The 25,411-nt window shown below is 41.9% G+C and overlaps 1 protein-coding gene across 5 annotated transcripts in view; it reads left to right on the top strand.

Annotated features, from left to right (window-relative positions):
* USP22 (ubiquitin specific peptidase 22) overlaps positions 1-25,411 on the top strand; it is a 570,028-nt gene that overhangs the window by 110,857 nt on the left and 433,760 nt on the right. For 3 of the 5 annotated variants that reach the window (XM_085628912.1, XM_085628913.1, XM_085628916.1), the window contains exons 3-4: positions 8,688-8,801; positions 9,279-9,323. In XM_085628912.1, coding sequence (XP_085485038.1) covers positions 8,688-8,801; positions 9,279-9,323 — 159 coding nt within the window. The remainder of the gene's footprint in view (positions 1-8,687; positions 8,802-9,278; positions 9,324-25,411) is intronic. The other 2 variants (XM_085628914.1, XM_085628915.1) reach the window with 1 other exon arrangement.

Raw genomic sequence — 25,411 nt, forward strand, 5'->3', positions numbered from 1 at the left:
GTCGAGGCAGGGGCCGGTCGAGGTAGGGGCCTCTCGTCTGGCCGCCCTACCCAGCAGAGAGGAGGCTCCAATGAAGCGGCTTATCAAGATCAAGCCAGATTCTGCAACTTCTACCCTACGAGGGGACAGCGAGGAAAGAACCATGGTGGCAGAGGCGGCGGTGTCTCCAGCTCTTCCGGTGAGTGTTCTCCCTTCTTCCCAACTAAAGGGGGGGGGGGGGGTGGGCGGCTGGCGCATTTTTTTCCTGGCTTGGACTTGTATCACTGGCGACACATGGGTACTCCAAACTGTCCAAAACTTCCATGTCGAGTTCAGCGGGGAGCCTTTCCAGCAGGCCCTGCCGCGTCCTCTGGTGTTCTCAGCGGTGGACGACGCTTTGGTCGACCAGAAGGTCCAGTCTCTTTTACTCAAGGGGACGGTTGTGCAGTCCACTTACCATGCTCACGGCTTCATCAGCAATCTTTTTGTAGTGGACAAGGCAGACTGGGGCCAGAGACCCGTGATCAATTTGCGCGAGTGGCTGGTTTACCGCCACTTCAAGATGGAGGGAATCAATCTTCTCCGCCCGAACGACTGGATGGTGCGCCTAGACCTAAAAGACGTGTATTTGGCCATACCAATTTTTCCTCCACATCGGAGGTTCCGGCAGTTCCTTTGGCGGGACAAGGTGTACGAATTCCCCACCCTTCCTTTCGGTCTATCCTCCGCTCCTTGGTGCTTCACCAAGGTTTTGCGTCCGGTGATCGAACGTCTGTGTGCATCCGGGATGCGACTCATAGTTTATTTAGACAACATTTTACTCATGGCACAATGTTCCACGGGTCTGTCTCATCAGCTTCAGACAGCGGTCAATTTACTCCAAAGCCTGGGCTTCATAATCAAAGAGGCGATATCCATGGTCATTCCGTCCCAGAAAGTGGTTTTCCTGGGGTTTTCAATCGACTCGGTCGCCGCTACTCTCAGCCTTCCATCCCAGAAGATGACGAAAATCCGTCACGAGTTGAGGAGAGCTCTTACCCAACACCAACTCTCCCTCAGACAGATAGCCCGCATCGTAGGTCTTCTGTCAGCGTCCATCCAAGCCATTTTCCCAGGCCCTCTCCTTTACAGGGCCTTGCAGCGTCTCCAGGCACAGCATCTTCGCAAAGGCCTCTCCTATTCCCAGAAGGTGTCTGTGTGGAGGCCAGGGAGGTGATTCAATGGTGGCTTTCCAACATGGAGGCCTGGAATGGACGTGCGATTTTCTGTTATGCACCAGATAACGTTATCGAGTCCGACGCCAGCAGATCAGGGTGGTGGGGCGCACGGTGTGGCCAGTTCACAACAGGCGGTGTGTGGTCTCCTATGGAGCAACAGTTGCACATCTGTCCGGAAGTATTGGCGGGGTAGTTTGCGATCCAATGCTGGACCAAAGACTTGGTCAGTTATTGTGTTCTACTCAAGATGGACAACACATCAGCCGTCTGTTATAGCAACCATCTTGGGGGCATGCGTTCAAGGGCGCTCTCGGACATGGCAGCGAACTTTTGGAAGTATTGTCTGACTGTCATGTGTCAGTGACGGCCGAGTACCTTCCGGGTCAGGACCACCAGATAGCGGATTTTCAGTCCCGCCATCTCCACGACGGCAGTCTTTGGAGATTGCACCCGGGTTTTTTCGCAGATCTACAGTCTCTTTGGGGTTCTGTTTTCGGTGGACCTCTTTGCCTCTCGCTTGGACCATCAGCTGCCCAGGTTCTTCAGTTGGAGACCGGATCCCCGGGCGGTGCAAACAAATGCGTTTCTGCAAAATTGGCAGAACGAACAAGGCTATGCCTTTCCCCCGTTTGCCATGCTCATAAGGTTCTCAGCCCAGGTGCGACGCCAGAATGCGGACGTGGTTCTCGTCTCCCCGATTTGGAGGTCTCAAGTGTGGTTTCCGGTTCTTCTGGAACTTTCATGGGATTTTCCAATCCCACTCCTCTTTCCGACGCTTCTGCTCAATCCGGACGGAGTTCCTCATCCATTGATAGAGCAGGGCTGTCTCGCCCTCATGGCATGGAGGATTACAGGGGACGCTGGGCGGTCCCAGGCCTTTCGGGAGTGGCTGAGAAGTTCATGTCAAAGGCTTGGGCTGACAGCACAGTCAAACGCTACCGTTCCACCTGGAGAAGGTGGTATCGTTGGTGTGCGACGGGGTCTCAATCCCGTGGCAACAGATGTGACCTTGATTCTGAATTTTTTGGCCTCTCTGGTGGAGGAAGGCTTGGCTTATAGAACTATCAACACTTTCCGTGCTGCCTTTTCGGTGGGTCACACCATGGTTGACGGGTCACCGGTGGGTGAACACCCCTTGGTCTGTTGCCTTCTTCGAGGCATCTGCCTCTCGCTGCCGCCTGAGCCTCGGTACTCTCTCAACTTTGGGATGTTAACCAGGTATTAAATTTGTTTCTGCCTTGGCAGCCGAATAGGTTCCTCTCTCGGAAGGAACTGTCGGCGTAATTGGCGGTGCTTCTCTACCTTATCTCGTGCAGAAGGGTTGCAGATGTCGGGGCCCTTGATAATACCAGTCTGTTTTTTTTTTTTTTTTTTTTTTTTTCCCCCCACGGGGCTCACTTTTACGATCCGCAGACGGACAAAGTGTGGAGCACGATCTATCTCTTACCCGGCGTTCCCGGATTCCCCGAAGCTGTGCGTGGTGGCTTGCCTCAAGGCATACGAGAAATGTCGGAAGAATTTCGTCCTACGGGGGAACAACAATTGCTCATTGCACTTAGGAAACCTCATAAGGCGGTTTCTTCCCACACCATTGCCCGATGGGTGAGGTGGGTCATGCAGGAGGCTGGCATTGACCTTCGGATCTTCGGCGCTCACTCGGCCAGAGGAGCGATGGCCTCTAAGGCATTTACCCTGGGAGCTCATCTGGAAGACGTTCTGAATGCGGCAGATTGGTCTTCAGACTCCATTTTTAAGCCGTTATATTTTAAGCCGATTATTGATATGGCTCACTTGGTGGTGAGCAAGCTTTAAACGAGCATAATCCTTGCCTCCGGTCCTGACATAGAATGAAAAATTTCCTAGCTATTGTTACAGAAAGTTTCAATTCTATTAGGGATTCGGAGGCGAGAATTATCCCACCCAGGGTACAAAGTCTTTGATTCCTTCCCTCCCACTGGAGTACTGGAGTAAGTAAAATGTTTTAACGGTTTATGATATCGGCAAATGTTACCGTACAGCCTTTGATCTGTTGTTGCCTTGCAGGCTAAACCTTAGCCACGATTGTTGCCTACATTCTGTTTTGCGTTTCAGGCGATTCTGGAAAACAAGATTCGTGAAGCCTCTGGGCTGGCTGACCTACAGCAACGAAAGAGGGAGATTGGACAGTGAAAAAGGACTACCAGCACCTCTGGGACCTGTGATTGGAGCAGAGAGCAGGGGACGCTCTGAACATGGACACTCTGAACATGGACACTCTATTGTTTTGATATTCCCGATGTATCATGGGAATAGTTGTTTGTTTTGATGACTTTAAAATGGCTGCTGTCATTAAAGAAAGAAAAAGCATAATCCTCGCCTCCGAGTCCTTAATAGAATTGGAAACTTTCTGTTACGATGGCTAGGAAACTTTTCATTCTATAAGCATTGATTTCTCTGTATGTTAGCAGGAATAAGTATGCAGAGCCAAAATGCCTGTTAAATGTTTCATTTGTGGAAACTATAGTATTATTAGCATAGTTGGGAGCAAAGGTGCATTTACTTTTCTCAATGTTTTCAGGTAAGCTCCCAACCATGCAAGGTGTCTTTCAGAAAGTAAGAACAAGGATGTTGCCTGTTTTCATGCTTGCATGTGTGTCTCCATCAGTCTCTTTGGAGAAGTTCACTTTCGTAGCGTCTCGTCCCACAATGCCATAATGGCCCTTGGCCTCAATGAGTATACTTTTACAGGTCTGTGAACTGTCAAGGTGGCTGCCCGTGGTATGCAGGTACCTATTAGGGTTAACAGAGCATCTGTCTTTCCTTTAGAATGGAGTATGAATGTCTCATTAGCCTTCTGTTTGTTAAGGGTGTCAGTGCATGCCTTCATTTGCTTTAGTCTACTAACGCAAATACGGTCACTCGGCAACTCCGTGGTCCTTTCCATGTTCAATTCTGGAAGTATAAAGGATGCAAGTATGCACACCGTCCACATTTTACACTTTTTTTTTTTTTTTTTTTACCCATTCTTAAATGTGCATTTTTCTTTCCTACTTTCTTCTCTTCTGTCGTCCTGGATTTTTTGGAATTGCCTCCTCACTACAAGCAGATTCACTAACAACTTTGCGCTTTTATGTTCTTGATTGGAGTGCATTCTTTTTATGACTGTCTTCAAGCAATGTATTTTATGAGGTTCAAACAGGCGGCCATACTGGGATTTTCAGGTTTTCGAATCTAAAAGGACTGGCAGACTCTACCCTACCAGCCGCTTGGTCAGATCATGGACGACTTCCATTTAGTTTTAACATTTCCTCTAAGGAGACTAGTGGCCACCCAAAAACTAGAATTTCTCGACCATGGAGAAAAATGAGTAAACAGAATTTCGGTACTCTGTTAAACCATTCTCCCTTCAGGTTCCATGAAGGAAAAAACAGAGCACGTAATCCATATTGTCCTTAGCTGCAGATTTAGCTGCTCCACTTAAACAAATACTCTTCAAGGTAGTCTGCCCTGCCCCTTGGTTTTCTCCAGTGATGTTGGTGAACACACAAATATGCAAGCAGCTATTAAAACAAGCATTGGCATAGCCAATAGGTCTCGCCTTTGGGACCTTATAAGTGCTTAGCTATGCAACAGTTGCATAACTAAATACTTATAAGGTTCCAAAAGCGAGACCTATTGGCTATGCAAAGCGGCCGCGAAAGTAAAAGTGATCCCGATCAAACTTCAAAGCGGCCGTGCAGCAGCGAAAGTGAAAGTAATCGCGGTAAAGCGCGGCGCGCGCGCCCGCGCACATGCACTGTAGCTCTAGGCTGGCCTGGTAGCACTTTTTGGAGCCCTCTCAATAAGTCTCGCCAGACCAGCGCATGCGCTGGGTCAGGCGAGACCTAAAAACTTTGAGGAGGATAAAGAATTCTAGAAAAGGCCAGCTGGCAATGCATCACAAAGTATTTCAGATTGCAAAATTATTTTTTAACCCTAAAGCCAGCAAAACTACAATTGCCCCGTTTTTCTTTTGGGGGGGGGGGGGGGGGAGGAGAAGGGGGTGTTTGAGGAAAAGGTGACTAGAATAAAGCATTCTTTTATATAAACAACCCTGGCAAAACATCAAAAATCCTTTTATCAAACCATTTCTTCAGTGTTGTCTGCTGGTTTAAAACAATTTCTCTTGAAGAGTCAAGGCAGGCAATCTTAAACTGCAAAGCAGGTTCCCTCTCAAAGCCCTCCAAGCCTCATAGCTTTGGCGGTAGATGTGATAAATACAGTTTTGAATGAGATTTCCAATTCTTCTCTGCCACCTTCAAGGTGCCAAAAAGATGGAAACTAGCAGTAGTGAAGAAACCCTTAGCTGGTCCGGTCAGTCCTCCTAATTTTAGTATGATCTCTCTTCTGCCTGCCCTTTGTAAACGCTGGAGACGGTAGTTAATATTCATTTGTCTTGCAACCTGGAACGGTATCTGCATAACCCATCACAATCCAGCTTCCTGCCAAGACTTGTACTGAAACCTCTGCTAGAAGTGTTGAAATGCATCAAGACCTTTTTAGATCAAGGCTTGCCTGCAGCCTTTGTCTTGTTAGACCGGTCAGTGGTGTTTCTCATGATACTCTTTAATACTGGCTAGCAGACCTGGGGGCTGTCGATTAAGCCCTAAATGGTGACATTCTTTCCCTCCCCAAAACTCTGAATTACTAGGTGCCTAAGCGCTCTTTTGTTGTGCCTACATTTTTTAACATGTTTGGCACCACTAGCTTCCATAACTGAATCGTATAGCATTCAGGATATTTCTTACGCTGATGGCACCTAACATATCCTTTCAGTAGGAAGAAACTGAAATACTACTGCCTGGCCAGTTATTTGAGGACTGGTCCAACGATTAGTGGCCAGAAGAGCCAGGCCCCACCCACGAGCCTACAACAGTAGCTAATGGCTCAGGGGTCAAATTTGATAGCAAACTATTGTTCGCCCAGATACTGTCCGTAGCAGGCACCTGTTTCTCACTGATTCAGACACTGAAAAAAGGCCGGGTAAAACCATTGTGTATGCTGCAATTTCCTCGAATGGAATTTGCCAATGTCCTGTATTTAGGTTTGCTCAGTGGACCATTAGATTGCCTGCATATAGTATAAAATGCTGTGGCAAGGCTGACTTTGCAGGTCCCTCGTCGACAATCTGTTAATTTTCACCTTTAAGAACTACACTGGCTGTCAGTGAAAAACACATCCTAAATCCATGGTTTGGCTCGTCAACCTTTTTATAAAGCCTCTCCAAAATATCTGAGAAATAGGCTCTGCTAATTACAAAAAGCAAAAGCTCTTGGATCTTCAGACGTTTTGCAATTGAGGATTCCTAAATTCAGGCTTATGACTCGGGGAGGCTGTGATTTTACCTATCTGGCCTCCAAAGCCTTAAATGACTTTCTGTTTTCTCAAAGCCAACTTCTAATATAGACCTTTAAGCTGCTAATATTCGTGCAGTGAATGAGCCTTTAGTCTGCTTCTAGCACCGGAATGCCTAGTTTAGTAGATGTGCGCTTCATACTTTTGATTGGTTTGTTTGAGGCTTACAGTGCTCTGTGGTTAAATTTACATCCTCGTGGATTCTTGATTTTGATTAGGGAATTCAGCCAAAGTTGTAAAAACAATGGATTGTCTGTTGAAGGATGGACTGGTGCCTAAAGAGGCCCTGATTTTTGTAATTGGAATGAACCTGCCACAAGCTAGTAGGACCAAGGAAGCATCTGGTCGAAAGTCTTGGGCTTCTGTGGTACATGTGACCTTTTCACACTGTGATAAAAGGAATGTAACACTCATCTGTGTGGCTGCCTCAGATCTACACCAAACTTAATTGGAGCGCTCTGGGGTAAAGATCATGCTCCTGGTAGAAATTGACCCAGAATCTTTTTCTTATTGTGCCTAATCCTTCTTTTCTAATTTGAGTGATTCTTCCTCAAGATTGCGGTATCTGTTCTATAGTACCTTTGTTTCCAATGATCTGTGTAGCCGCACCAGATATCTCAGCTGAAGGAAGAATCATTGTCTGTATGAGGCGTTACGCAAGAGCTTCCAATATTTAACTGGCATCCAAACTAGTACTGGAACCTGCTTTGCAAGATATTTCTTTATTTAAGACTACATTGGTGTCAGAGGGGAAACCACTATTCTATTTGTTCCAGACACTGGCTTTGGGAACCAATCAATCAAAAAATTCCATCATCAGCAGTTACAATACAGACCGTGATGCATCCCCTCTTGGAGCCTATTCACATTTCTGACACTAGAGAGAAGCTTAATGCTTCTAAATTTGTCACTTTTAGGGTGGTTAGTTTCTTAATTTTTTCATTCTCACCATATGATTGTATTAACAGCTAATTTGGATTTTTTTGAAACCTGCTCCTCTTAGTTCTTCTCGACACTGAGTACGGCCCTCTCTCTCGGTTAACATTGATGATCAAACGTTTTTGGTTTTCTATGTAGATCACAAAAGTGACCTACGTGAAAGGTGAACATAGTCTCTATCTAGCGTTTTTGATTCTTTTAGCATCAGGTTTTCTGTACAGCCGTTAACCCCTGATGTCGACCATGCCTCCTGGAAAAGCAGATTCACCGATTTCCTTCCTAGTCTGCGAAAGTAGACTGAAATAGCACAGGGGGTCTAAAGGATTCTGTACTTTCATATGATGGTTCTTTGGTTTGCGGATTTACGTAGAATTTAGTACGTTACTTACACCTTAATAGCAATTTAATTATAACCTTCAATAAAAGATTGTAAGTAAAAAGCTATTTAGATGATTGTGTTGGAATTCAAAATTAAAACCCATGATCAACTGATTCACCAGGGTCCAACATGTTTGGAGGCTCAATTTTGTTACTCTTGTAATTGTCTCTAAATATGGACCCATGGGAAAGAAGATAACTTGGAAATAAAAAATGGTTCTCCATTATTCGTTATGATGCACAAACCACCAACTTTCCTCTCCTTATCACTCTAAGGCTTCTCTCCCTGCTGGTTATGTCAAAAAAAGCTGGAAATTAGTTTTTTTTCATGATGACCTAATAATGGGCACTTTTTTGTGTCACTTCTTTAAATAAAAACGCGGCCTGGCTCAATCCTTCCAAATGGATTTCACGAGCTGGTGGATTTTGGTTAGACAACAGAACCATTGTTACAGGTAAGTAAATATTTTAGATTTATTAAATTGTTCTTTAACTTCTTTATCCAGCCTTTTTCATAGCTGGTCGGAATGTAAGAAGAATTGCATATAAAATCTTTACCTAATGATTATGGTTCCCAGTTGTACTAGATAAGGATGGAAAGCTGAATCCACATTTCTTTGCAAGGAAACTATTTTATTCTGGTTACATTGACTTGCAATCTTTTGAAAATGTTTGTTTTATGGCTGAAATTGCTGGAAAGTCTTTTAATTTCATGAAGTTTCACAGTTTTCAACACTTACAAAAAGTGGATTACATTTGACATTTCATACTGCTTTACACACTGTTTTCTTTCATTTACAGCAATAGACCTTTTGTATGGGGGTATATACTGCTTTATGTGTCAAGATTACATTTACGACAAAGACATGGAACAAATTGCCAAAGAAGAACAACGGAAAGCTTGGAAACTACAAGGTTTGGTTTTAATTATAGTATATAATAATGTGGGTTCTAGATTTAAGGCAGATAACTGTAAAGGTATCAGTGAGGGACTAACCTTTATAACAGATAAAGGTTTTAGATGGGAACAATTGTAGTTTCTATGAATTAGGTTATTTTAAGTTTCTGAAATACACACAAACACCTTACTGAGGCTGAACCCTTCATATCATTCTATTCAATAATTTAGTTGGTGTTAGGTTTCTAGTATATTTCCTTTTAATTAAAATATATTTACAAAAAGACACTGAACAATATTTGAAATTAACTTACATTTACACAGAATTAACAAGCTTGTCCAAAGTAAAAACAGAGCAAGCTCAATTTTCTATTTTTTACTAATTACATTTCAAACATTTTCATAATACACATAGTACACAATCTAGTGAGCTATATTCTGTGCACACATTTGTGTTATTATTCAGTTTGCTTTCCCTAATTTTTCTTTTTTAGCTTTCACCCCAACAATGGTTTCTCCTTACCAGTATACAATGACAGGTAAGAGGCTTGGGCTGGAGACGCACCTCTTCTCACATGCGTCCATTTTCTGATGTCCCACCACATCTAGATGAAATTGACACAGGAATGACAACCCTTGTGGTGTAAATTTGTTTGTTTCTTTAACATACTTCATCGATCGCACAGTCAGACTTGGACCATATTTGATCTGGGAATTGAAACATTTTTTTCTTAATACAGCCTTTTTTAAAACTGTGATAACTGCTGCTCTCCCAGATTGCTAAGCAGTGTGTGCTTCAATATTTAACTGTGCTAAACTGAGTCTTCATTAAAAAAAAAAATACCTTCAATTTTCCTGTGCTTGCTATTTATACTACTTGTGATACTAAAGAAGTGTCAATGTTATGTATGAGGAGACGAGAATGTGATTGTAACAGCTTGCAACACAAAACTGAGAGGCCTTGAATTGATTGCACAGCTTGGTTCACCATGCTCGAACACACCTATGGCTGATCTTATGATAAACCACAGTTAAACCACCGCCTCGTGTATTTATTTTTCATCCCAAAGGCATATTTTAATTCTTACTAAATATAACTTGATGGCTATAGGTTTAAAGCTAACTTGATTGCCTTCTGCTTTCAAACTAGAAGATCACCTTTAAATGCTTGCTACCTCAAACATTTCATTTTGATTTAGCTTCCAAACATATAGTATTCTTTTTTGGCCAAATAGCCGTTTCATGTGCTTGTTTACTCTTGTGGTAATGTTGGTACCCATTGTGTTTACAACCCTGTTCACTGACTGCTGTTTTACACCCCATGTTGACTGAAGTTATGCTGCACACTTATTGCCATTGAATAGGTGATCACACTGCAGTTTTCCTAGTGGCCACTTAAGACTCTGTTTTGTAAAATCATTTTAATCATTTTCTGTGCTAGAGAGAGGTAGTTCAAATGGGGCATGGAACAAAAGCTCATCTTGTCTCCTACAAAAGGGCATAAGAGTTCTAAGATGCAGGCAAAAAAAGTTGACTATCTTTAACATAGATTGACCTGCTTCAGCTGAAGGGAATGGGCTTTATGCTGTACATTTTAAACTAGCCATGCAATCTAATTCCAGGACCTTATGTAAATACCTCAATAGTTGAGTCTGATTTGAACACATTATTCTGTTTAAACTAATAACTGTGGTCTATTTTGTTTCTACTAAGTTCAGCCCTATTCACTCTTCTTGGTACCTAGTCCATGCACTAATTTTGTTATTGTTTGTCTACAGCATATACCTATTGACAATGCCCACATCTATTAATGTCTGTACATTACTTAACTGGTGTTTACTTTTAATAATTCTGTTACCCTTCAGGCATTCCTCTATTTGGTCCACAGATACTCACTCTTAATTCGAGGCTGTGCTGTCTATAATTCAAAAACATATTCGGAACTGACAGTTCATCATTGTGTTACGTCCTACATTTGCCCCAGAAAGATATGTTTCCGAAGTGACAGTAATGTTTCAAAACAGTAATATTAATCAGAACTGGGTAATACTAGGGTTACTGTTGAAACCCTTTTTAAGCTACTGGGAGCCTACATGGTCCAATCTTTTCAATCTCATACGTAAGCCCTTTTATCTCATTTGCCTGACCAGGCTTTTCTGTAGTGGTGACTGTGTCCGTCTTTAAATCACCCTTAAAGGTAAAAACAGCAGTAAAAATGATTAGCATGTCTAGAAGGCTATAGAATAGTGGTACATTTATCTAATTGAAAATGCCTAAGCTTTTAGCCAGAACTCTAGTCACCATGTAGACCACCTTAGTTAAGGTTACTACCGCACATTGTGAGGGAGTATCTCTACTGCTCTCCTTCATTATAGGCACGTTTTATTTTTGTTGCTGTATTTTAGATTACCCTTGTTTCCTATTTATCATACCCTTCTGCAGCCTCTTTCTAGAATAGTCTTTTAGGCGTTTTGAACTGGATTAATGCAGCTTTTGGAGCTGGTTGAATCCTTGAAGGAAACTATATCCTATTCTGGCAATGTGCTAGTTGTGGGCTGAAGGTTTTCTTTGATCTTCATAAAGGATGTCTATTGTTTGCACTTTGCTTCTAAGCCAGAGAGTTGCAAGATTTGCCATACCTTCTCAACTAGAACTCTTGGAGAGGGAGAGAAATATATTACCTTACATAGGCCTCTTCTGGGTATGTCTCTTCTAAGATGTCCCCTCTGGGGAGGAGTCTAAGAAGTGCCCCTTCTACACTATCCTAAAAAGCCACTCCATTTCAAACCAATAATTAGAGACTTATAAATGTAACCTTCCAAAAGAAGCAGCTTTGATGGACCAGTAGCCTTTCTAGTCCAAAGACCCACCTACCAAGGTGGCTAAGAAGCTTGCAAAGCCTACTCTAGACACTCTGGTACTGGGGAGAGGGGGGGGGGGGTTAACTACAGAATTCTTGTTGCAGCCTTGATCAGTCCTGGCATCAAGGCGCCCTTCAGTGACAGTTAATGGCCCAACCAATGACATCTGACCCTGTTTTACCAGCTCATATTCCTTCAAGGAAGATCCCATCCCAGCCTCAGACAAGGACTTTGGACACCAGAAGTGATGAAAGGAGGATTTGACTTTGAAACCGATTCCTATGGGACTGCTTACAGCCATATGCACCTAAATGTAACTTCTGTGTCAGCAAGGAATATTCCAGCGCTGGATCAAAGGGGGGGGGGGGGGGGGGGGAAGAGAGGCTGTCTAGGCAGAAAGTAGCCATTATCCCTTCCTTCAGGGCGAGCAAGAACTGGCAGTTCATTAGGGCAAAGTATAGAATTATTGCTATGAGGACAGTCTTCATTACTAGGGCCCTCCTATGCGCCAGGTTTTGCTGGACAATAGCTGCGGGGACTACTGGCTGAACAATCTCCAAGGGTTCAGGGTAAAAAAAGGACATTTCTTGACTCTCCTTCAGATTACATTTTGGCAGTGTCCTCTAAAGATTTAAATACCAATGACCCCCAGAGGAAAGCATTGTTTTCTTTTATGACTTTCATAAGAAGCGATGAAGGTCTGTTAAGGCCATTCAATACTATATATGGAAAGAGGGGGAATCCAGTTACTGCCTCAGTGGTGGTTCTGTGATTTGAGAAAAAAATAACACACTGGTTGATATCCCAATCTCTTACCCATCACACCATGGAGATCTGGTCATTTTGCCAGGAGCCCAGCGCCATTAGAATGAACAGTTTTCCCATGTACCACGCCACCATAAATAGAAGTCCAGAAAATTGACACCTTCTCCTGGAGTATCGGTATTGTGCTCGCAGTATCGTACAAAGCTGCAAATTAACTTGCGATTTTTCGCAGATGTTGACTGCCATTACCCACTACCAACCTCGTCCACTGACTCCCTATTATTGCGCCATCTAGTCTTTGTGTCTGGAAACTTCAATAATCATAAAACGCTTTTTGCTGGGCATAAACCATAAGTCGAAGTGGGATAACACGCTGTTACACAGTTATACCAAGCATAACCTCTCAATGCCCCATATATAGACTCTGTCTTAAGATTGTTTTTCACTATTTGGTTTAGAAGCAAAAATAATCTGTTGAAAGTTTATGTAACACATTTTGTCCATTTTAAAATACAGACTCATGCTTTAGAGACCCTTGCACATCTCTATCCTTCATCTTTACCCTTGTGCCCTGCAGGCAAAAGCCCCTTGGCCCACCTGCATGTATTGAGGTAATAGTGAAGGATTTTAGGTCTGGTCCAGTTTGACGGTCGGATTATGCCATAGAAGACTAAAAATCCACATTTATATATTCTCCAAGTAGCAATCTTCTGTCTAGCTCCTGTGCCTGAAAGGGGGATTGAATCCAATGCCCAACAAAACAGATTCCGCTAGAAGTTTTCCTTATGAAATAAAACATTTGAAGACTGCCACCCTATCCTCATCCTAAATCTAAATCAATTTCTTAAAGTTCTTTATCATGGTAACATTACATGTTCTTCAGCAACTGCGTGAAGGAGAGATTCCTATAACCATTGAAACTGCAGGGCTCTTAAATTCATATCTCCAGGCCCTAGGATGCTTGTTTCCGGTCCAGGGATGACCTGGCTTGGCAGTTCGGTCTGGACTGTTCCCATGAGGCACAGGGTCAAGACTGATTTGCAAATGGCTGGATCGAAACTAGGGTGGCATGGTGAGCAAAAGAACGATGGATTTAATCCAGATCACTTGACTGGGGATGAATGTTTTGATTTGTTCTGCATTCCGTCCATCATTTTTAATGCTCCTGTTTCTCCTCCTCTTGAGAGTCCTCCGCATTTTCTCCACTCGAGTCCCCTGCATGGTCAAGAGGAAACCGTGCAGGATCGTTGTCAATTGCTCTGGCTTGGCTGAGACAGTATGGTGTCCTGGACCAACTACACCTAGCCATGTACCCTCAAACACTCATTAGTGGACCCCTGGCACCTCGTCTCCAGGCCGAGGAGTTCTAATCTGTATCATAACCCTGCATCTCCAAATGTGAAAACTGGCTCCTGAACACTTGTAAAATGCATGCCTAAACATTAGAGAGGAATGTCAAAATATTATTGCCAAATCTTTTTCATCCTTACTACAAAGACATAAAGTAAAATGGAAAATATTTGGTTTTGGTATTTAAAGGAAAGGCTGAATCTAAGACCACCACAACCACCTTACTGTACTTGCCCACTCACTCAGGCAGGTTTAGGTGTGGGTCCAAGTGAATCCCAGCATTTTGATGTTTCTCTTATAATACGTGGTTATTCTCCATTCTTTTTGTCAAGAAATTCATGGGAGGTCTGTTTAGACCCTGAATCCTGCCTCAGCTGGAATCTCAACCTCTGGCAATATGGGTACTCGACCCAGTGCTGTTAGCTGATATTCAATTGAAAACCATTCACGGAGCAGATCTAAAGTTAGTATCTTTGAAGATTTCCTTGCTACCAGTGCTCACCTTGGCAAGAAGTGTTGGTGATATCCAGGCTTTTACTCAAAAGCACCATTTCCTTCAGTTTTATTATGACTGCAGTTCTACACACAGATGCCAAGTTAATGCCAAGAGGGCCATTGGGCTTCCCCCTTAGTCAAAAAGATAGAGCGTGTCTTTTCAAATCTGCCACTGCAGCAGAAATCCCTGCACATGCTTAAGCTACATTAATACCTGTAGTTGTGCATTGTGAGACCATCTAGTCCTTACTTGTAAACTAAGGATGGCAAAATGGTATACGATGTAAAGACTGCCCTCTGTCAAGACAGGGGATAGGTAGATGGATGAGAGTAGCCATCACCTTCTGCCGTTCAAAAGCCAACTGCTCTTTAAAGTAAGGAGATCACTTCTTGAACGAAAAGTGTGGCCACTAGAAGAGCTCTCTGAACTGATCTTATTACTATATACAGAGAGACCAAAAGGGAAAAGGGTCAGAACACTACTGTTCGGAGATCAAGGCAGTAGAGACTGTTTTTTGCAACATTTTAATAAGGTGAAGCTGCAAACCGCTCCATATTTATTAATCTATGACCGGTATACTATTTGCTTCTATGATTCAAACACTAGGAATCTGGTTCTGGAGAAGATCTGTGTTAATTACCTTGTAATTATTTTTACAAAATTTGTAATAACTTTCCTTGTGGTCGTCCTGCTTTCCATATTAGTATGCTCATCATGAATGCTATCCCTATACACCAGTGCATCGAAATCAAAGCTATGATGACTTGTAACAGTGGCTGAATTTAGAATTCATTCACCCCCTTGGCTAAAGTTTGGGCAGTTTTCAATAAGGTTACAAAGTGGGCTACCAAGCAAACACTAGTGTATGCCTTTCTAGGGATGTTTATAATGTTCACTGCTATTCTTATTACCCGAGACTGAGTGTTTGAGGCACGTGTAATGAAAATGCCAACACTACCCAACTGTAGTTATAGGTAAGTAATTTATTTTCTCTGGCTTTCCTACCTAGAGGATTAGACTGCAGAAAGTAAAAAGCCATAGAGTAGAGCATATTCAGATTCATGTATATAACGTGTGGACAGCCTTAAAATAGTGGCCAATGTGAGTTTGCTATCAGTTACTGTTATATGTGAGGCAAATGGATGCATTTTAGCTCGTATTCCAGAGTAGCTTTGCAGTATGTCACTTCATTAGCTCACTTGACTTCCTGTTCTAGATGTAGCCGCAATGAATGAAGGATTTTGTTGGTGGAAAATGTTCCAGGATAGTTTTCCCTTACAAAATCGAACAGATGTTTCTCCTATTAGTATTCCGTGGCAACCCAGAGAGCGGAAACCTACCAAGTGGACTACAAAAAAATCTTGCAATTAGAAGGCTCTATCATGGATTTGAGGCAAAAAATAATGAATAAAGGAGTTAATATGACACCATTGAAGAGAGCATTCAGAAATGAATATTCTAACTGTTGTCTTCGGGTTCATTGGCTTAAGCACAAGTAGAATGTAAGTAAATTGTTATACAGGCATAACTGACTTTCATTAGCAATTTCAATGTGGGCTGCCTCATCATATAATATGCTTATCTGTCTTTTTGCTTTGCCAATGTAACTTATTAAACATTGGAAGAATATTGCAATAGTAGGAATTTATCTCTACTTATTTGCTACTAACGTGTGGAGTTTCAGTTGTCATTCTAAACTAGCATCTGCGGTACGCTATAGCTGCTTAGTTGTCTTTACTTTCAATTTAGAGGTGTCCTGTGGGTTAATGAAATTTATAGGTGTTATTATTGTGATACTTTAATGTATAAAACAATATGAAAATGTTTTATTTAGTAAAATAAAATACTGAAATAAAGTTTCATTTACAAGTATATTTATGTGGATTACAAAAGACAAAATGTGATGAAGATAGTGCATTGGAAGCAACTAACGTGCCTTTTCTTTTAATTACTACAAGGAGCAAATAGTGGTATTGTGAAAAAATAAAGATCCTGTCCTGATTTGTATGAAGAATTAATGTTAGATGAAAAGAGAGCACGGCATGGACATAATCCCTGGTGATTTCTTTTTTTTGGCCAGCCCTGACGTCTGCCTCAAAATCACTGTCTGGGCTACTATTGCATTAGAAGTCTGGAAATTAAGCCAAGTTGCAGATCTCCATTTTAAATATAGATCGATTATAGACAAAGATGGATAGATAGAAATGGGTATATAAATAGGTGTGTGTGTGTGTGTGTGTGTGTGTATAGATAGATATATATATATATATATATATATATATATTTTGTGTGTATATATATTCGGGGGGGGGGGGGGGGGGGCTTGAACCTTTTGGCTTCTCCAGCTTTCTCTCCCGAGTATTAACAAAAGTTCCTGAGGAATTCTCATATGCTTGTCAAAGTTTCCATGTTTTCTCTTCATTACAGTTTTTTTTCCTTAGCAAAATAAATATTAGTTATTTCTAAAATGTTTAACCGGAATAAAACTGCAGTCACCCAGTGTTACTTCCCAGAGTCCAACTTTATTGCTTCCTAAGTTATCAGCAAATGGATCTCCCTGCGCACATAAGGAAAATTACCTTAAATTCTGCTCCAGAAAAATATTTTAGAATTGCCATGTTACTTTCATAAGTGACCCTTAAAAACTGTGCCATTCTTTGATATATCACTGCTAAACTGTAAACTTGCATTGGCCTGCCCACTGACAGGAGCCCTTTGCCTGGAGTAAACTGCCATACACTGCTCTTGTAAACCTCTGATTAAGGAGTGTTTGTCAGCCACAATGTCTGGTCTCTGCTTAAGTTAAATGTGTGGTGATTTAAATAGTGGACTTGAACCGATTTTTGTGGAGCAGAAGTTAAAGTAATTTTCTATGCTTTCAATGGATTAATCTTCCAGTATCTTGATGGATATCAGGTGAGTATTGTGTGACTGACTTTATATAACCACTGATTCTTCTAAGACTAGCATATTTTGGGGATTGCCCATAAACCTATTTGGGAAGCACAGAACACAATATAAACATTGAGTAATCTGAAACATTCTGAACTCCATTCCCCTTGACTTTGTTCACCTTCTTGATTTACCCATTGTCTGTCTGCATTTACACTTGATACCTAAACGTGTCTGGAAATGCAATACCCAAGCTCCTAATACTGCTTTTTCAAAGTTTGGAGTGACCTAAAATACAATTATTTATTAAATAAAGAGGGCAGTTTTTTCAAAGTATTGCACTTTACCCCCCCCCCCCCCCAAAAAAAAGCGACTGTAATGTCCTTACTTCCTTATGTGTGATGAGGTTTACCCTGAGGAGGTCGAAGTAAGGTCATATCCTCCTCTCCCTTTTTCTCGTGTTAAGCTTATTGTTAACAGCCTAGTTCTTTACCTGCCAGTCTTCCAGCCAGTAAAGTGTACAAGTGTTAGATCCTGCTACTACTGGGGATGGGGTATAGCTAGTACTGTGTAAGGGCTCTTTCTTGTCCTTTACTGGAGTTTTTGCTGCTTCCCTTAATGTGGGCATTTGCTTTTCCTATGTTTATTATTCCAATATGTCTCATATTGATATATAAGTGTCCCGTAAAATTGTTTGCATATCATTTACCACCAGCATTTTCCTTTTTTCCTCATCTTAAATGCCCAATAGTTTTTTCTTCATGTTTTGAGGGATCTGATTGCAAGAGAAAATTCACGTGGTATTTCACTTGCATGTTCACAATCTGAGCACAATCTTACACATATTGAACTCTCTGTATGCAGATCCTCGTGTAATTGAAGACATGCACTCATTTTACTCATGTAAAATCTTTCTTTGCTACCTCTGCATTCACACCACTAATTTGAGTTGCAACACTTTAATGCACCAAGAACGCACAAACTGAGCTTGTCCTGCCTATTTCCACGTACCACCATACCAGCAAAATATAAATGCACATACAAAAAAAACTATAGACTGAATGTTATTAAACTGAATGTGAGGCAGTACAGTACAATTTCATCTTGCCAAGTCCTCTGTTCCACCTGCTTCTCTTGAGCATTGGCATTTAAAAGTATAGGCGTTCTAGTGGAAGGAGGCTTTTTTTCTTTAAGGGCATTCATGTAGTTGTTTGGTAATTGTAGGTGGTCAAGCTCACAGTGAAAGCAGGGATGAAGGACTTTCGAGAGAAGATTAAATCGGCATGGAAGACTCATTTGTAAAAAGTCAGATAGTCATTGCTCTGGACTGCCATTTGTACTATCATCATTGTCCTATCCGTGGACAGCTGAGCCAGAGAGCCACTCACCCAAACAGGGAACTGTATCCTCCATCCAACTAGGCTCTTTAGTGAGTGTCAACCTCCGTAGTCCCACTTTTTAAATTGATATTCCCATGCCTTTCAGTTAACATTTGACGTATTGAGGTTTACCCCAAAAGTGAACATCTTTTCACAGCAAACAGTCATTGAGGTTCTGAAAAGCATTAGGACACCTCTGTCTGGCTGAGACTGCATCAGAGGAGTTTCCCTCATTTCGGCTTCAGAAGATGGCACTTCACTTATTCACAATTAGGAGGCAGATCTATCTGAGCACTCTGGAAGAGGTGCTCCCCCTCAAACCTCTGATATTTCTTTTATTGGGGTCTAGTTAAAGCAAAGGATAGCTAAGGAGAATAAGTAGTCTGAAGAGTATCCTAAAGACCCTAGAGGTCAGTGAAATGTTTGAAAACCGATTGCTTTACAGAAGGCAGATGAGAGGTTTGATTCTAGCTTGAATTTCAGTCCCCAGACAGGACCTGACTGAACAAGGAATGAGCATTATTGTCCCATTGGCGGAGGAGTGTGGAATATGCCTCTTCAACCTGCACATAGTTCTCTTCAATTTGGAGAACTGTTTTCCCCTCCAAACACCGGATATACTTCTTTTGTGTATTTCATTAGTGGATTGTGCGGTTTGTGTAATAAGGTTATGAACTGACCCGCCAAGAAGCGTAAGGTTATTACTTCTTCCTGTGAGACATTTTTCATCTTCCATACATTTGTCCCAAAAACCTCAAGCTAGACCAGCGTCCCCTGTAGTACTTGCACTATTTTAAAACCCCTATGCCTTTTTTTTCCTCATATACAATACGATTTTATTGACTACAAACAAAAGGGGAGAAAGGACAAAAACACATTTCGTAGCTTTCCTGTATGGTCCAGACGTTGTATGCAGTTACTCTTTACATTCTCAAGTTCCTCTAAATAAATCCCACCCACTCGCAGACCCTCTCCCTCCCGAGTGAATCATATGCAACCACCAGAACATTTAAAACATGAGCCAACGATTAACGTTCCACCGACATGCTCATCTTTTGCTTGTTAATTTTTGATATATTAAGTCTGCTCCGCTTGATTGAGGTGTTGCAAGATGGACTGATCTAAATGGTTTGGGATACACTAGCAGCATACCTTTGTCCATTAATGGGTGCCAAACTATGTAAAAAATATCACCCCTTTCGTTTATCTTACCAGTCCGTTTTTCCTTTGCCAATAAGGTCCACAACTGCCCGCCCAGTCTTGTAGAGTTGGAGCTGTCACACATGTCCATCTTTGTGTGATCACTTGCTTTGTTGCTAAAAGTATACTGGCTATCAACCTCCAATCTGAAAGGAATGGATTTAATCTTGGGGTGAAGGCCCAACCAAATTGTTGCCAGATTGGGTTTTAATGGGTATTCACCCGCCTTCTTTGTGACTAAGTACGTCGTTCCCAAAAAATGTTTGTATGGGACAAGTAGACCTTATATGTTCAGTTACCCCCACCGTGCGACCACATCCTTTGCAACACTGACCATTAGTATTGTTGTACAAGTGTTTCAACCTTGTGGAATGAGATGCCAGTTCATCATATGTTTGTACATAGATCCCCTGTTTTAGACTTTTTTTTTACATAGGCGGTAAATGTCAGGCCTAAGCATCATCCATTGTGCTGAAGTTAAGGAGTCTCCATAGTCCGCTGACACTGCTTCATATCCGGCCAGATAAAGGAAAAACACTTGCATGTGTATCGCAATGAGTTGCTGTTGTCCCTGTGCTCTTAGGTTGTAGCACCAATGTGGTGCATCTGAAGATAATGCGTGTTCTGTTTCTGTTAAATTAAAATCCTGTTTACACTGTTGAAAAGACTTTGTTTCATTTCCCTGGAACAGGTCCCTCAACCTTCAGTTTTCTCCCATATCCCACTCACAAAAGCAGATCTGTGAATCCCCAGAGTGCACTCTTTGTTGCCTAGGAGTACTGTAATAGTAATTAGTATAAAGTTAGTTAAGACACGTGCTTCAGGGAGTCCCAAATCTCTAAGGTAGGGCTTAGTATTTTGGAAAACTAGCACACTGGCAGTTATACTGACCTTGGTAAAAAGATTTGCCCATGGGGCCCAACTCATCACTGCTGCTTCCGTGTGAACCCAATGGCGCTCTTGTGTGCCCCACAGCAAGTTGATTAAAGAGTACAAATTGTGAGCGTGTAAGACGAATGTGTACTCAAATCTGAAAGGTGTTTATCCTGTCTGAGGTACTTGTGATAGAAATACAAACCACAGAAAACCATTACAAAACTACACTGACTGCCTACAAAAAGAGATTAGACGAATTAAACAAAGAAGTAAATGAGTATAAGGATAGTCTGACACAGCAAAAAGTCACAAAGTTCCAAAAGGATCTGAAACAATTCTCATTTTCTAAGTTATCCTTATTCAGACCCTGATTACGTACCCCTTGAGAGAACAGATTCCATGTCCGAAAATTCGGGCGACGACTCATCAAATAGTAGTGATTCATCTACTGGGAGCTGGAGACAGAGACAGAGGGGTCTTAGTAAGTCCCAGCAATATTGGCCGCAATATAGCACTGATGATGGGAAATTACAACCCCAACAACAGTTTCAAATGTATGGTTGGCAACCACCTTTCCAACAACTGTTTAATCCCAGAAAATGTACAGGCCCCCTTTTTTAGGGAGAGGCAGGAGGGGAAGAGGCAGGCGAAGAGGACAGAATCGGGTCCCCTGGGAGGAGGAGGATCCAGTAGGGAGACACACAAGGAGCAGGACAGGGGGACCACAACCAGGCCCGAGCAACAGCAGGACCTAGTAACAAACCTCTCCGATAGAGACATGACTAGTTCTGAACTATCTGTCCTGAACAAAGGACTTGGTTATGTGCCAACCCTTAAGTTGGACAAATTCGCACTTCACTGTGAGTTAGCCGTTTTCTTTCGAAAATTAAGGTTAAAATCCTTTTTCGAACAAAACCTTTACTCAACCAATGCTTTTGTTGACATGATCAACAACAATGAAACTGGGCTAAGACTATAATCCATCTTCACTCTGCCATCACATATGGTCCCAAGTGAGATCTTCACTTTTGAGCAAGCCGTATATAATGAGGTGGAGAAAATGTCCCTAAAAAAGCCCTTCCAGAACATTAACAACGAAGAAAAAAGAGCTCTCGAATGTCTTAGAAGTGACACGACCATTGTTATAAAGCCAGCTGACAAAGGGGGTGGCATAGTGATACAGAATAAAACCGCATACCAAATGGAATGCTTAAGACTTCTCTCTGACGGAAGGAATTATTTTCCTCTGACAGCCGACCCTTCAGAGGACCTGAAGAGGCAAATCCAGAGCATTGTAGATGAGGCCGAGTCCATGGGACATATCTCAAAGCATGAAGCAGACTTTTTAACTACAAATGAAAGTAAAATTCCTTACTTCTACACATCGCCAAAAATGCATAAGAACAAGCTACCACCACCAGGCAGACCAATTGTATCTGGAATAGGCTCACAACTCGAACCACTATCGAGATTTTGTGACTTCTTCTTCAAGGAACTAGTCCAAAATACTAACACATATTTACAGGATACAAAAAGTCTTTTATGTATGCTACAAGAAATAACTGTAAACCAATCCACTGTACTTGTGAGTTTTGATATTGAAAGCTTATACACATGCATACCACAAGATGCGACAGAGGTACTAAGGTCGACCCTCAATGAGACAGACTGGAAATACCAAACACCAAAGTATCTAATTATGGATTGTGCCACACTCGCATTAAAAAAACTTTTTTGAGTTTGAGGGTAAACTATACTGGCAAATCAACGGGACTTCAATGGGTAGTACCTTCGCCTCAAGTGTGGCGGGCCTCTATGTATACGATTTCGAGAAAAAATACATACTACATGATGGTAACCCTTACAAACGTTACATAAAGGTCTGGACACGTTATATTGACGACGTACTGGTAATCTGGCAAGGTCCCATGGAACCCCTTTTGGAATTTTGTGACTGGTTGAATCAGTGTAATTACAATTTGAAATTCACGAACACTATAGACCAACACTCATTAGTGTTTCTGGACATCGAACTCCTGATCAAAGACAAAAAGATTACAACTAAAACCCATTACAAACCTACGGCAAAGAATACCCTTCTCAGATTCGAGAGCTTCCACCCAAGACCATTAAGAGAAAACCTGCCGTATGGGCAGTACCTTAGGATAAGACGCAATTGTAGTGACATTAGCGTGTATAAACAATAAGCCAATGATCTAACTGAAAAACTCACTAATCAAGGTTACCCTAAAAGGATACTGACAAATTGCCAAAAACGTGCCAGGAATCAACCAAGAGAGGCCCTTTTAGAGACCATCCAAAAAGACCTGGACAGTGCACCACTGACTTGTGTAACAACTTGCAATCCAATCTCGAATCAAGTAAACAAATGTATCAATAAGCACTGGGCAATCCTAAACACTGGGAATTTAAAATGGCAAAAACCACTCTTTTCCTACAAAAGGGCGAGAAACATAAGACACATTGGTAAACACACGCCCTCTAAAATCAATACATCAGGTCAATATTACTGTGTTAAATGCATGGGGGTTACCCCCGGTAATCGGTAATTTCCCTTGTGGTGGTTGCAGCATCTGTAACCCGACTACAGTCAGCAAAACCCTGTCTCTTGAACCCAGTAGGACTTGGACACAGAGAATGCATACGAACTGTAATAGTACGAATGTTGTCTACATCATCACCTGTCCGTGCGGACTCCGCTACATAGGAATGACTAGCCGCAAAAAAAAAACGGGGATATGTGAACACAGGAGCAACATTAGATGCAAAAATAACACCACAAAATTGACAAACCATTACATTACAGCCACATACACACTCACCAAATGAACTAAAATGATCTGTAATCGAAATGCTACCAAATGCAGACAACAAAAAACTCTGAGAAAGAGCAACGTTGGATTTATAGATTATCCACGAATGTTTCTGGTCTCAATGATAATGTTCCCTGGAGCAGTATACAAAAATAACAATGCACATAGAAAATGACATATGATTACTAATATGTCTAGGCAACCACACTTCACGATTATAAAATAGTCGAATGCTAATCCAATGTTTACATTGGTTTTAGTGAGTGCTCGCCGAATTTTTCATCTCAAAACAGCCAACGAAGTCAAATTAGTCTACGGAACTACAGTCAGTCCGTTTTCTATTGAATTAGAACTACACCAAGTCCCCGCCCCCATCACGTACTCCGATACCACGTGATGCGGAAGCAAACAGCAAAAACATGCCGCCTAGAGTGCACCGGCAACATTCGGTCCCGGGAGGCACTCGACGGTAGGTGAGACTGAGGGAGGCCAGGCAACGTGGTGGAAGTAAAATCTTCTCACCGGGTAAGCGATGTCCCTGATAATCTATCGTGCCGGTAGGCGGTGGCATTAAGGTTAATTCTTGCATCGCCATACTTTTTTATTTTGCCACAGCACTGAACCATTAACTGACGCCCCCTCCCTGAGGCTCCATGGGGCAGTAGTTTGTGCATTAATATGTAAGGAACAACAATGAGAGTTACGAAACATTTCCACGGTTACTTCCTAGAATTTAATCCTAGATTCACAATTCGATCGCCTTTGATCGGTTGCACTTTTAAAATAGTCACGTTTTTCTTGAAAGCTCGAACTTCCACGAGCTGTTTTTCTGCATGAGAAGAAGCAGCAACGAATGTGGAAGGAACTCATTCTGATTCTAGTATTTATCAGAATGGAACACAGTGTTTGTGTGTGCAATAACTGCTAATACATGGCACTCGCTTTATCACGTAGACTCCATTTGGCAGCATCTATTTGTTGATATATCACACATAGGTATGTGTGGGTTTGCCGGCATTTATTGCTGTCAAATATCTAAATTAGCAAAGACATGGTATTTGATGCAGGAGTTTTCTTTCTTCTTTTCACAGATCGCATGAAAAAGCTCCCTAATTCAACTACTCCGTGAGTATACGGGGTGGTATATTTTTGGATGAGAGAAGGGTGCACCCTAGTGCGTGCATACCCCTACTTCCAACAATTTAGGTCCTGACGAAAGCCCAGCATTGCTATAGATGGCAGAAACATGTTGACCTGAAAGACCTTGTCTAACATCACTAGTATAACACTAGTAACACTAGATACCAAAGGTTTCATCACTATTGTTTTTAATCTTACCTCTTGACTCCATATTAAATCACGTAGGGGGTCTTGAGGTATTTTTAAACCTCACTTATATCACTAACTCACGTGCACTATCACGTAACATCTTAACGCGCTCCGCTGTAATCAGGCGTTGAAGCACACCCGGATGGTATTAGGCCATTTGGGAGGGCCCCGATGATGAAGCACGTCACCAACTAGGTTGGTGAGTGAGGGGTTTCTTAAAAAGAAAAAACCTTTTTCTCTCCTGTATCTTTACTATACTTTTTCTACATATACTTGTTCTACATCCTTGTGGATTTAAGGATAACTCCCTCGTTTTGTTTCTGGATATCCTGTCCGAAACCCATTAGGCCAATGTCTTGCATATCCCTTCATAGTTCCTTACATATAACTCCCTGTATGGACCCGTTTTGAGGATGTCTGTCAGTGATATCCCTGGGCACAAGATTGAAAATCCTCAAGCTAAATAGTAATTTGGATCTTACTTTTCCCCAAATTTTTAAGTAGGAATTGTGTGAAGTGAAATAGCTCAACTGAGTAATGCTCCCATTGCATAAATCTGAGTGCAAACTGAAGGTTGTGTTTCTCTACGTGCGGGATTCTCCTCATTTAAAGAGTTTACAAAATAAAAACAGAACATTGCTAAGA

Source organism: Triturus cristatus, chromosome 10, assembly GCF_964204655.1.
Source record: "Triturus cristatus chromosome 10, aTriCri1.1, whole genome shotgun sequence".
In the NCBI taxonomy this organism is placed as follows: domain Eukaryota; kingdom Metazoa; phylum Chordata; class Amphibia; order Caudata; family Salamandridae; genus Triturus; species Triturus cristatus.